General features: G+C 36.5%; 1 protein-coding gene across 1 annotated transcript; it reads right to left on the reverse strand.

The window, feature by feature from the left end:
• Window positions 1-231: 231 nt before the first annotated feature.
• LOC145766679 (melatonin receptor type 1B-A-like) lies at window positions 232-12,611 on the reverse strand. The gene is made up of 8 exons (XM_082578388.1): window positions 12,560-12,611; window positions 10,595-10,704; window positions 6,619-6,833; window positions 5,921-6,087; window positions 5,476-5,599; window positions 4,499-4,680; window positions 4,164-4,250; window positions 232-344 (listed from the first exon to the last, which is right to left on the reverse strand). Exons 1-8 carry the CDS (start codon window positions 12,609-12,611, stop codon window positions 232-234), a joined length of 1,050 nt encoding a protein of 349 aa, XP_082434514.1.
• Between the last annotated feature and the right edge of the window lie 572 nt (window positions 12,612-13,183).

The raw sequence follows: 13,183 nt of genomic DNA on the forward strand, positions 1-13,183 counted from the left end.
ATACTAAAATTTGACAAGTGCTCTTGTATTATTGCATCTTGTGTCAATCGACCTGCAGTATGTTAGCAAGAGCCTTTTGTTACTGTACCATAGAAATTTTAGGCCTACTCGGAACATAACCAATTGTTCTTGTGAGAAATATACCAAAACTATTGCGTCTTCATTTGTGTGACGAATTAGAATCGAATGTAAAAGCATTGTTTTGTCACATTTATAGCCTACTAAACCACTTTACATCGATGACTTGTTATTTGGCAATGGATTTTGAACTATTAATTTTGGATCGGCTGTTTGTTTGACTCCTTCGAATGCGGTCTTGAATTCGTCTTCGATTAAACTTGTATCTAGAAAAAGAAAACGCGATTGGACTTATTTATCTAACGGTAAATATATCAACTTCAGTTACAATTCACTAAAAACCTCTAGGCCTAGGCTATATAGGCTACTATATAGCCTATTTCACTTTATTAGGATCATCAGAAGGAACTGAAACAACATGCAAAAATAATAAATTGAAATAGGCTACCGGCAGTGGCGCCGCCAGACCTTCAACAATGGGGGGGCAAAATATTGACAGTGCAAGACAGTAGCGTAGTCAAAAATTTTGAAAGGGGGAGTATTGACAGGGGGAAAATTTTGAAAAATTACTTTCAGTTTGGTGCATTCTGAGAGCATTTTCAACAAAATTGTGGGTATGAATATTTCTGTAAAATGGTGCTGTCCGGTGGCATAGCAAAAGGATAAGATCATGTTTTCTTCGGCATTTTTCGGAAATAAAGCTAAGTCTCTATGTTTTCTTGTTGCTAATTCCAGACTGAGATATTTGAATGTTTGGTATTGGCAAAACTCGCTCTTTTAATGCAGTTTTGTTTAAAATTCGGCAAACTTTGTTTTAGAGACATAGGTTGATTGCTTTTTTTTGCGAGATTATTACAGTTTTATTATTTATCAATTTTCTTTTTGGTTGATTCAAAAAGCGATCTTATTCCGGTAAGTCACTAACTTTTATGCTCTGAAGTCAACCCAAAGTTTAGAAAATGTAACGTCATAGAGGTCATACATCTTGATGAGTGTCAAACAAAAAGCTTTGAAACAATGAAGTTACTTTAGGTTATTTCTGATATATTCAAGTTTTGTATAACGAATAGCTGTTTAGATGTTAATCTAGATCGAACAAGCGATCTCAGCAGTTGCAGATGGCTTGCATCCTTGCACAGTTTGACGAGAAATTACATCATAGGCTAAAGCTTTTCTTGTAAACAGTGTATTAACATCCGTAAATTCAATTTGAAAGGTTGAAACCCCCGAGCCCCCCTCCCTTGGCTACGCCACTGGTGCAAGACAGTGGTATATTATTTAATTTCTCTTGTTTTCTACCAGGGCTGGAAAAAATGTTTAGCTTCCCGGGAATCTGTTTTTTAGAGAAAAAATTTCCCGCGGCTTACTATCACGATAATGAGAACCTTATATTTTACTGATCTCGGGGGCTGACGTAAACCTTAAAAGTCATGTCGACATATTCTTGATGCCCCCCTTATCGAAAATTGTTCTTTGTGATACCGCTTTGAAGGAGTATTACGACCATGGGCTCCGTTAGAGGGGCCGCGGGGGTGATAACCCCACCAATTGGAGTGGGGGGTAACTAATGCAAAATTACCCCCCACTAATGTAGAGATAAAAATATAATTTGTAATATTTTTTTACTTCTGTGTTTTATTTTCATTTTGTTGCACAACTTTTGAGTTTTTTGCTTGGAAAGTCCGACTCGCAAGACAACGCCAAACCATCCTGTCAAAAATATATGCATCACAATGCTCTATGTGTGACGTCATAATTTCTCACTGCAACAAACTGCTTAATTTCGCTTTTTTACCACTCACAAACGAAATCTACTACAGTTGCACTGTTTCAATGTCTTTCGGCGTTGAATCGTTGTAACTCGGCGGCTTTTTTCGCGGAGATAGCTTCTCTTCGCCTTTGTTTGAACCAGCTTGGCTTGATGGTTTTGCCATGCCATGCGATTTTGCTGATGGAGAGGCGATGGGTGGCTTTTAAAATTGATTGCAAGGGATAGCTGAGGCAAGGGACAGCTATTTGCTTATTCAAGTAAAATTCCTATTTATTTTTAAATAATATTTTAATTTGTAAAATTCCATTTTTTGTTTACTGCACATCCTCTAAAATATTTCATATTTTATTGTGAAACATTTTCCCACCAGCTGGATGAAAGTAATTAATTTGGCCCATGTCTCGTTAATCCTAACTGTTTCACAGCGTGAAGGGCATTGGCTGTATGTAAAATTATGTAAAAAAAAATTAATCACAATATTACAATGCACATTCTTCATTACTCTACCAAAAAATAATGTGTAAAATCACGCTACAAATTACACTCATAGGTGACCTCAACATTACAACGTATATGAGCAGTTCTAAAATTCACATAGTTTTAATTGTCGGATATGCTCAGCGTGAATAATTTTACAAAGTGAATCCCAAATTTTTAAACCGTGCCAAAATAACAGAGATATCACTCCTAAAGCATTAAGCAGGGAGTCGAACCGAACCCGAACCGGATTTTTGTAAACCGGTTTTGGTGCGATTTTGTCTGAACCTTAATCGGAACTGAACCGAAAATTTGAGTTAGCTTAAACCCTAACCGAACCCGAACCGGTTGAAAAAAGCGGTTCACTCCAGCATTACGTCATTGTTCGCATTGTGGTAAGTGAAGTTGTACGTAGCATGTTGTTATCTTGGAGGCCACATTGTACGGATGAATTATAGCCTATTCCGTAACACACGATCCACTATCATCGATGCTTTGGAGAGGAATTTTTTGGGGTAAGCAACTTCTGTTCTGTGACATCATAGACAATATAGGCCTAATTTTATCGGACTCGAACCGGAACTTATAAAACCGGTGTTGAGACTATTTTTGTTGAAACCGAACCGTACCCGAACCACGAATCATTGTTGTTGAACCGGAGCTAAACCGGGACTCTTAAGTTTCTTCGAACCCAAACCGGAACTGAACCAAATTTTGAAACAATCTTTGAACCAGAACCGGACCCGAACCGGAAAAATCAAACGGTTCGACTCCCTGGCATTAAGAAGAATCGACAGCCCCCCCAAACTGAGCAAGACTCCAGGAGCCCAACCTTCTAAGGGTTAAAAGTCATGTCGACTTATTCTTGATGCCCCCCTTATCGAAAATTGTTCTTTGTAGCACCGCTTTGAGGTGGATTACGAGTTACGACTATGAACAAAAGAATGAATTTTAAACTTCAATTTGTATTGAAAATACATGACGTAATGTCTTCCAACCTTGTCACATTTTTTTCATTACGTAATATTTACCACCACCAAACCACTTTTGACGATCGAATTTGTTAATTTATAATTCGGTAAAATGTTTAGATGATGTCACGTCATTACGCCGATTTGAGATATAATTTCATTTATGACGTCGTATGAATGAAAAACTTTTACAAGTTTTATACTCTGCTGAGATTAAAGAAGAAACATAAATGATAAATATTGGAGAAATTGAGTCTCCTTTACAACTTAAGAATTGAACAACTCAAAACTGCTGAAACAAAACGTTTTAAGTGAAAGAATCACGGCAAGCAACCAATGCCAAAATGCGCGCTGAAGAAGTCATGGGAGTGTGAGGTATCAAAAATTTAACAGGTTGTTATTTTTCTACATCAATGTGACGTTAGTTAAAACTTTAAAAAGTCTATATCTTTGCTTCTGTAGAAAATCTTTTTATCTACTGTACAATTTAGTCATCAAGGTTTTCCATACTTTTTTTTAGAGAGAGCTTTTACCCCCCCTTGCAACTTGAGTTGATTTACTTGAAGTTGGGATCCAAATATTAAAAAAATAATATTAATATGTATTAATAAAAATAAAAAAATTAAAAAGAAGATGCCCAAAACATTGGGGGGGGGCAGCTGCCCCGCCTGCCCCCCCCTGCCGGCGCCACTGGCTACCGGTAGGCTACTTGAAAAGGTATAAGCTTAAATGAAGGACAAAAAGGGCAGGACTATGAAAAAACAGAATAAAACAAGACAGGACTATAATACAGGACCTATGTAAGCAAAGTCTTAACCTGTTGCAAGTTATCAAATCAGCCATGCTATAAGCACACTGTATGTAACCCTCTCTAAAGTTTTGGTTTCTTCCTCCATAAATTAGGCTATTGAAAGCTGAGTTGGAACAGCCGAGCCATGCCGTTGGACGTTTCCCTGCAGAAATAACATTAAAGTTAGTCTGGAGCTGTGGGCACATGCCTCAATAAAGGCTTTGGGAAAATTTAAAACAATATGGGGGTGTGAATAAATAGATACTGTCATAAAAGGGTTCTATATAGGCCACGGCTATATAAAGATAAGTAAAAGTGTCAAATAACTATGAGCAACAACTAACACACTGCATGTTTTGTTTGTCTCTTTCTTCGTCAATTTTGATTTTAATGCACAAGTGAAGAACTTACAAGCGGATATGGTGAAAACATCAACGACTCCCAATGTGTCCAAAATAAGAAGCAGACAATAAGGTCCCCAGGAGAGGAGGAAAACTATCAAGACGATCAGAATGGTGATCAAGATCTTGCGTTCTCTAGTGTCAATCCTTGCGCTGTTACCTTCCATTCTCTCAGTCATCGCTCTGGATCGTCTAAATTCGAATGTTTTTTGTTATTTCAACATTTCAAGTTATTGCATATTAATACCAAGCTTTCCATAAATACCTTTATCCAATCGTTAGGGCTGCAGATAGAATAACTTTTAAAATGATGTTTTACATGGTTTGGTTTACTTGTCTTTATCCTACTGTGTAAGCTATAGGCTACCCAGTGAATTGTTGACAAGTCTGTGAGCTTTTTCAATTGTGACTAAAGTAACACATTTGGCCACTACAAAAATCGAAATGTCCAAGGAGCTCATTTGTGCTCAGTCACATCTCTATGGTACAAAGCTGTTTGAAATAAGAAACACAGAGCAGAAACGAAAAAAAACAGCACAATAAATTGAATTAAACAAAAAAAATTAAAAACAGAAAAACAAATTAAATCAAAGAAATAAACAACCCACGTTTACTGCCCCCTCTATATAATGAGTGACGTTTGCCGAGTTGGTTGGTTGGTTTGAAATTTTATCCTCTAACTGAGAAAGATTCTCTGAGAGCTTAATCTTGAGAGTTTTGCATACTTGCAGAGGCTTTGAACGACTGACACGTCTATTCTACCACAGGTTGGGACCAAAGCCACATCCGACATCAATAACTTGAAGACAAACAACGTTTGTGGATCGATTCGACAGTTTAGGCAAGATGTCTTAATGTTGTTGTCCACAGTCAATCACTTTTAAAAAACGTTAAATGAAACGTCATGAAACTAACAGCTGTCTTCGATCTCATAATGTAGCCTATTGTTATATGAATGTGTATTTGAATACTTCAAACTACACCGACCTGCTGACACTGGAGAATAGTTCGTAGTAGCAAAGCGCAGACACAATAAGGGGAATGAAAAATGCTACTATCACCAAACCCAAAGAGTACCTTGGTAGTTGAACGTCTTCCCAAGCGCACATTGCTGTTAAATGTACAGTACAGCACATGTTACAGAATTACCAAAAACATTCGCTTCCTGATCAAACGGGAGCAGTTGACTGGATGACCAAATGGTCCTATGCTGCTCTTAACTAATCAGATTAAATTATTCAACACTAAGCGTACGCGTATCTCTAATGTTTGTAAAAAGTGTATGTTTATCACCACAGTTAGCGCTTTAAAGCTTTCTAAGGATGAGGCATGATGTCAGCCTGCCATAATGTTAATGTCATGAAATTCTTTCACTCACTATCAATTATACAGCGCCGTTTTATACGACATTGGAATATTTTTAAGTTGTCACCTGCAGCTTTATCGAACACAAGTAAGTTTTCTCCACTTTGAGGGTTCACGACAAGAGTTGGAAGGACCAGCAGAGCCGACCAGACCCAGGAGAAAAACACCAACAACATGATCACTCTTCCTTCTGTTTTCTCATCGTGATTACCTTGAGACGAGATACCGAGAAACCTTAAAAAGTTTTTCTGTTTAAGTCTCCGCAACTATTCCGTTTGGTTGTGCCATTTGTCACTTGTCATTTGCCATTAGTCATGTGTCATTTGGAACAATAAATTTGTTCTAAAATGTATGTTGGTTACTTCGTGCTTGTCTTTTGCTACATTGTTCAATTGGTTAGCAACAGTTGCCACATTAACTTATATAATCAAATCTTTTTTTAATCAATAAAACTTTTTGTTTTTCTTAAGTTTACGAATCATATGTTATGGTATAAAAGTTGTATGAAGATGAATGACTAAATTTAAATTTGATATAGCATAAAAAAAACTGACGCATGTTTTGTCATCATATATCTTTATTTACTTCGATAGTCGTCTTGCATTTTTGTAAAAATAAAAATCATTTTGGATAGAAAAGAAAATATAAAATTGCAATGATAACACTTCCAAGCTTTCCAAATCTGTTGGAAAAACAGATAGCTCTACAAAGCATTTGCTGCTTTGCTTTATTGCAGAGCCTACATAGTCTATTTTATACTTCTACCTTTGCACGCTAATCAGCATTAGATTCTGCATTGATGCCACGCATGTGAAAGGCATCAAGAAGCCGACAAAATCACACACTGGGAGCGGCAGCCAGCTTCGACCCTCGTCCAATATGACGTTGCCAGCAGCCGCCGGTAAGACAATAGCTGTCACAGCAAGGTCGGCCAACGCCAGATTGCAAACGAAGTAATTGCTTTTTGCTCTACGAAGGGTCTGTTGTAGATAGGTTAAGATCAATTAGGGTTTGGTTTAATACATTCTAATACGAAATAGAAATAAAAACGGAAACAAGCAATTCACATTTTCAACACAGAAATTTTCAAACCATTATACAGTAGCCTATATTCTTGTGTACCATATCACACACTAAAAATATGAAGCATAAACAGCTTAGAGTAAAATAAAACACATTGTGCTGTGTAAAATTAATCTATGGCTAACTAGCATATTATTTATTGACAGCAAGCTTATAATGTTGTAGGCCGTAGGGTAGTTAGCTTTGCTTCGTAGCGTTTTGAAAGCAAGGGAGGTGCATTAAAAAATTTGGTATAAGTTTTGTACCTATTACGTTTTAAGTCCGTCTGTCGTCATATTTCATGATTACATCATCACAAATCACTAGCAAATATGTTGGTCTGCTAAAAACTGAAACTAAATCTTTATAAAATATGATCATGAAAAGTGCTTTTCTGGGCCGAATTCAACAACAAAGGGGTTTTTATTGCAAGATACTCCAAGGAAAATAAACGTTTTTATGAATCATCAATTCCTTTTGAACGTTTAAAACACGTTGAGAAAGATCAGACAGCTGCAAAATGTTAGAATTTGGCACCATGATGTCGTTATACTATTGTCAGCGCGTTGTGACTTGAATTATTTATTAACTTCTACAATTTTTATGAGATGTATCAACCATTTGATTTATTTTAACAATAAATTTCCGGTTGTGCAAAAATTATTTTAGTAAGAAATTAACTTTGAAACTGATGGTTTAAGCCAAGCCATCAGACAATGTTAAATACGAAGCATTGTTTGTTGAACATTTCATTTGCGTGCTCCCCTACGCAAAAGCTGTTCTTCGAGTGCAATGCGAAACTTCATACATCCAAATTCCCAGCGCTCTTTGGTATTAGCATACTGTACAATACTATTCAATACTGTATCGATATTTATGTCGGGTTACTGCATGGTTTTGTACAAACACAAAATGTAAATCTTACAGCAAAGGTTTCTAACATGAAGATGATTTAACACAAAGTTGAAAGGCCACCAAACCTTACTATAGACTACCAACAAATTATACCGCACAGTATCAAATTATTGTGGCATACTTATTACGGATACGATCATTGTCCTAAACTCGCACTCCCAAAAGCCCCAGCGCTTAAAAATCTCGACGCTCGTTTTCCCGACATGCTGCAGCTATCTTTAAATCCAACTTTCAAATTTCCGAAGTTTGGAACAATGAATGAAGAGAAATTGCGAGACCAACCCAATTCCCAGTCCTTCCCAATACCAACTCCCCACCCGAAGCAGAACTACCTCGGAAGGAATGGGTGAAGCTCAATCGCCTGCGGACTGGGGTGGGCCGTTTCAACAGCAACATGTTTCAATGGGGCCTCGCCGATTCACCATCTTGTGCGTGTGGCTCAGATTCTCAGATTGCACACCACATTATCTACCATTGTCCTGTATATCGACCCCAGGACAGATATGTGGACCTCACAACGATCGATGAATAAACAATCCATTGGCTGCTGCGCCTGGATGTAACAACGTGATCTGCGACGGCCTCAAACGCAAGAAGATAGGATGGTAGATAAATAAAGAGAAGGGAAGATAAATGGTAAGTCTTTAAAGATTCGCCAAGTAAAAAGTCCAGGAAACTTGTTACTTTTTGGATTTCTTTTGAGTGTAGTAAAATTTAAATCGCCCTTGTTGTACTTGCAAGTGTCAATTGTAATGTAAACTTGTTTTCAAAAAAAAAAATTTCATTTCTTTTCCACGTTTAGTGACTGTGCAAAAGATAGTGATTTTCAAGCGCTGTTTTATCCATATTTTAAACCTTTTGGTTTTGCCATCTTTTCCTTCTGCTGGTGCCAAATTCGTGTTTACTTTGAAGTTTTCTACACGTTGCGCCAGCAATGAAAAAAGTAAAATTGAATTGCATTTCTACAGTTTAAACCTTCAAATCATTTGGCTAGGCTAACACTCACAACATTATTTCAATAAAAGTTATAATTTGTGTTATGGAAGCGGTATTCGTCCTATAGGACTCCTCAGCACAACTGAATCGAAACGAAAAGATTGCAATAAATTGATATCAGTACAACTAGCCCAAAACAAACAAAACTTTACATTTTAAATTGATAAAAGTCAATTAATCTTCAAAATTTCTATTTCTTTTTTCCCTTTCCTCATAGTTTTGGTAAAATAATGAAGGTTTAGATCAGTGGTTTTCAACCTTTTTGTCTTGGTGGACCCCTTTTGGTGCCTTTGAAGCAGTCGCGGGCCCCTAAAAAACTCTATTTGAAATTTTGCTATATCGCATCTCCTTATGGAATCATACGTTACATAATGTTAGGCCTACATAAGTTTCGAAGCAACACACTTAGATTAGAAGAATTTGCTCTATTCGCAACGTAATTGATGAGATTGACGAAATTATGTTATGACTTATGAGCTATACGTTGGCACACAGGATCAAGCATCGGTAAGCTATATGCTCATTTGATGTTTTTCTACAAATTTTATCTAAAGTTAATATAATACTTGCGACCGTTAAAAAGAAATTTTCATTTGTAATCAATATTAGTTCGTTATAATTGCAGTCATTGCAAAACTGTGAGTGGTGATAGACTGCTGACTAATGTTTGCATTTCTAAGTTAAACATTGATCAACAACCTGCTGTATCAAAAGAATCAAGTTGAACATAGCCTTATATTGTTAGTTAAAAACCAAACTTTTGTGCCATGTCCTTTGAAATTTCAAACGATGCACCAGTGCGTTGCGACTTACAGTTTGAGAATCACTGTAGGTTAATACATAAACAAAGCACAAACAATTTTTAAATTTCGTAATTTATCAATAAAGCTGAAAACTAGGAAACTTTCGCGGACCCCCTGAAATCGCTTCACGGACCCCTTGGGGGTCCGCGGACCCCCGGTTGAGAACCACTGGTTTAGATAGTGGAAAGAATTGGCTACTATTGATTTGTTTTCTTCGTGCTTCAATAGTCATATTTCTTGCTTTTTTGCTTTATTGAAGTACATCTAATATCAGAAAAGAAACTCGCGCAAAATCTATTTAGCAGTGAAATATCTTCTGCACTCTGCAGTGATATAGAATATGTCAAATAAGAAACGAAAAGCAAGCAATGCTAACAAAATATTCCAAGAAAGGTGGACATGTGATTGCTTTTTTGTGCATGTGGACAATAAGCCAATTTGCCTGATATGTAATCAATCTGTATCACAATGCAAAGAGTGTCGACGTGTAGTAAACACTTTGTTGACTTTGCTATATCGTAGTAGGCCTATGTTTATTGTTCTTATAATTGTGAAAAGGATAATATACGTTTCTAAGATTAGAATTTTGGTGTGAGGGTTTTAATTAGAAATAATTAGACAACCATTTCTAAGATTACAAATTAGCGATCAACACTCAAGTGGCTGTGGACGCGCAATCATTCGTAAACCGCATGTGGCCCTTTGCACAAAAAGGTTGGACAGCCCTGCTTTAAAGTATACTATTTAAAGGCAATCTCAAAATGACACTTGGTATTGTTTTCAGATCTCATCACAAGTCAAACAACTTCAAACTTCCAACCTCTAGTCTAGTCACCTCTAGCCTCAAACCTCTACACGGGAATCGTTGACACAGAAAAACGTTCGAAACAACAAATACCTGTAGGGCATTTGATTGCAAAATTACACAACCTCGTTTACAATATTTTTTAGAAATAAATTCCTACCTTTTGGGTGCTGATGGCATATAGGATAAGAAAGTTTCCTATTGTTCCTCCAAATGAAATAAAAAGAAGAAAAATAGCGGAGACAATTTTGTGCCACAGCGGAGACGCTCCTGAACAAAAACGGCGGTAAAACGTTTGTTATTTATACAAAAGTTGTTTGCCATTTATGCAATCTTAGTTGTGTCGATGATCTCTAACATAATTAGCAATTTATGCTAAAGTATAGAAAATAATTTTGAAACATAAAAATGTTTTAGTGACTTTAAAACAGACAATTGTACGGCAGTGCCAGTGACATAGCTAGAAAGACAACTTCAGACGGGAAAACCCAGTATAGCTTATGTTTGGACTCAACACAGGATAGTTTTTAATTTATCTTCCGGACCAATAAACTAACTAAAATTCAACGTGTTCTTTGAAGAATATGTTCATAAAGTTAGGATTTCAATTTTAAAAATAACTTCTTTTTTTTGATAAAAAAGTACCACTTTATATGAGAAACGTTAAACGTAATAATACCGTATAGGAGGCCGGAAAGCCGAAACGGTGTGCACTGTCTGCAGTTATGGACGCTCTTGGCTTATGCCGATTGAGAACTTTACTGGAGGCACCTTGCTGTGCATAGCGCAAAGCTCACTGCTTGCAGTTTGAGCACTTTGGTAAGGTTGGCGGTAGTACCATTTTTGGAGCTTAGGTTCTACAAATGGGAAAATGTCACATGGAGGTATATATCTCCGTGGCCACAGTGTACCTACTGCACTGAGGAGGCCGGAAGGCTGAAACGGTGTCCACTGTCTGCAGTTAATATATACTCCTAATCGTATTATATAATGAAGTTATGTGTTATTTTCCTTTCCTTGAGGTATAATGTTTAATAGACATTGTCTATTTATTTTTGCTTTTACTTTAGACGTTTCTTGTTTTTTGGGGTGAGAGAGAGCGGGTTTCTCATTGGTAGCCTGCTGGTGCAAATTATTCGCTCACCTACTATGCAAGAAAGTGGTAGATGGGATGAAATGGTTGGCAGTTTTTTCATTTATATTGAAACCATATTGCTGTTACTAAGCTTTGGATAACAATAGACTTACTTATACTGTAGACCAGGGGTGGGCAAAGTTGTTCAAAGAAAGAGCCGCTCGCGGATAAACCATAAACACCAGCGAGCCGCAAAATCAGTTGACATAACATAACAGCAATAAAAACACAATGATTGTTTATCCATATGAGTTTTGTACTTGACTCACTAATCTCTGAAAATTTGGACGATAAGTTGTTAATGCTGTGCGAATTAATTCTTCCAAGTGTTCATTTGTCAAGGTTGCACGATGTTTTGATTTTACAAAGTTATAAATTCTTGTAAAAATGAATAAGTAAGTTCTGGTACTACTTCTAAGCTTCAACAAGTCGCTGCTTATAGCGACTTTACTAAACTTCCAATTGTTGCTGACTGAACGCAAAATGAGCCAGGAGAAGCACAATGTTGCTTTGCAAAGTCACAATTCTATTGTTTAACAATGGCTACAGTAAAAGAGAGGCTCTTTTTTATGTTTGTGTTGTATTGGCCGCAAATTAGATTTTGAAGACAATGTAGGCTAAGTCACAAATTTTAATTTACCCGATTTTTGCACCCCTATCAATGTGGCGCCCATGGCTCGAGCCATACCTGCTATACCCTAGGTACGCCACTGCTTGGTTGACAGTCCGAGATAATATATTTATAAAGTATAATCTTAATTTTTTTGGAAATATTACGATTCAATACAAGAGCCACAAAAAGTAGGTTGAAGAGCCGCATGCGGCTCGCGAGCCGCAGTTTGCCCACCGTTGCTGTAGACCATCCCTGTGTAGACTTATGTAGATTATTATCAATAATAGACATGCATAAAAGTTCAATCCTTTTTGTAATATTGCATCAATAATGCTATAAAAGTTATCTACACAAAACTTGAATATGCGTCTACCCACCTTCAGATTCCATATCACTAGATATCGTTGTTTCATGTGGCACAAACGACATTTTATTTGATGATGTGAAGTTAGAAATTCAGTCAAAGATTGTGCACCACAAAATGTTGATTCTATTGTACGGTAACTAAAGGAACCACGATCAAAATGTATTTAATTTAGTTTCTTGAAAAGAAAATTAAGGTTAGTTTTCAAAAATGCCAATAGCAATGACTACAATACTGTAGTTGTAAACGTGTAAAAAATTAGCAAATCAAGAAAAAGTTAAATGGATTTGTTTTAAATTAAAATTTAATTGGATTATTTAAAAGCAGTAATTTGATTAGTTCAAGATATATCTAGTCACTTGTGGTAAATTGAGAAGTATTTTCTACAAATCGTTATTAGCCATTTCAAAGACTTCTCTGTTATTTCCTTCCAAACAACGATATTTTTTACTTGCGTATAAGGATTTCCTTCACTACATCACGATTAAATTGCAGATTTTAAAAGGATTAGAACTTCTTCAAGAAGACTAGTCTGAGTTCGGTAATTATTGTTGTTTGATTAAAAAAACAAAAAAACTAACGAAAACCAAGTTCCTGATTCTAACAGTTAACCTCTCAAGCACATGTAGCTCCACAC

This window comes from Aplidium turbinatum, chromosome 3 (assembly GCF_918807975.1).
Source record: "Aplidium turbinatum chromosome 3, kaAplTurb1.1, whole genome shotgun sequence".
NCBI classification, from domain to species: Eukaryota; Metazoa; Chordata; class Ascidiacea; order Aplousobranchia; family Polyclinidae; genus Aplidium; species Aplidium turbinatum.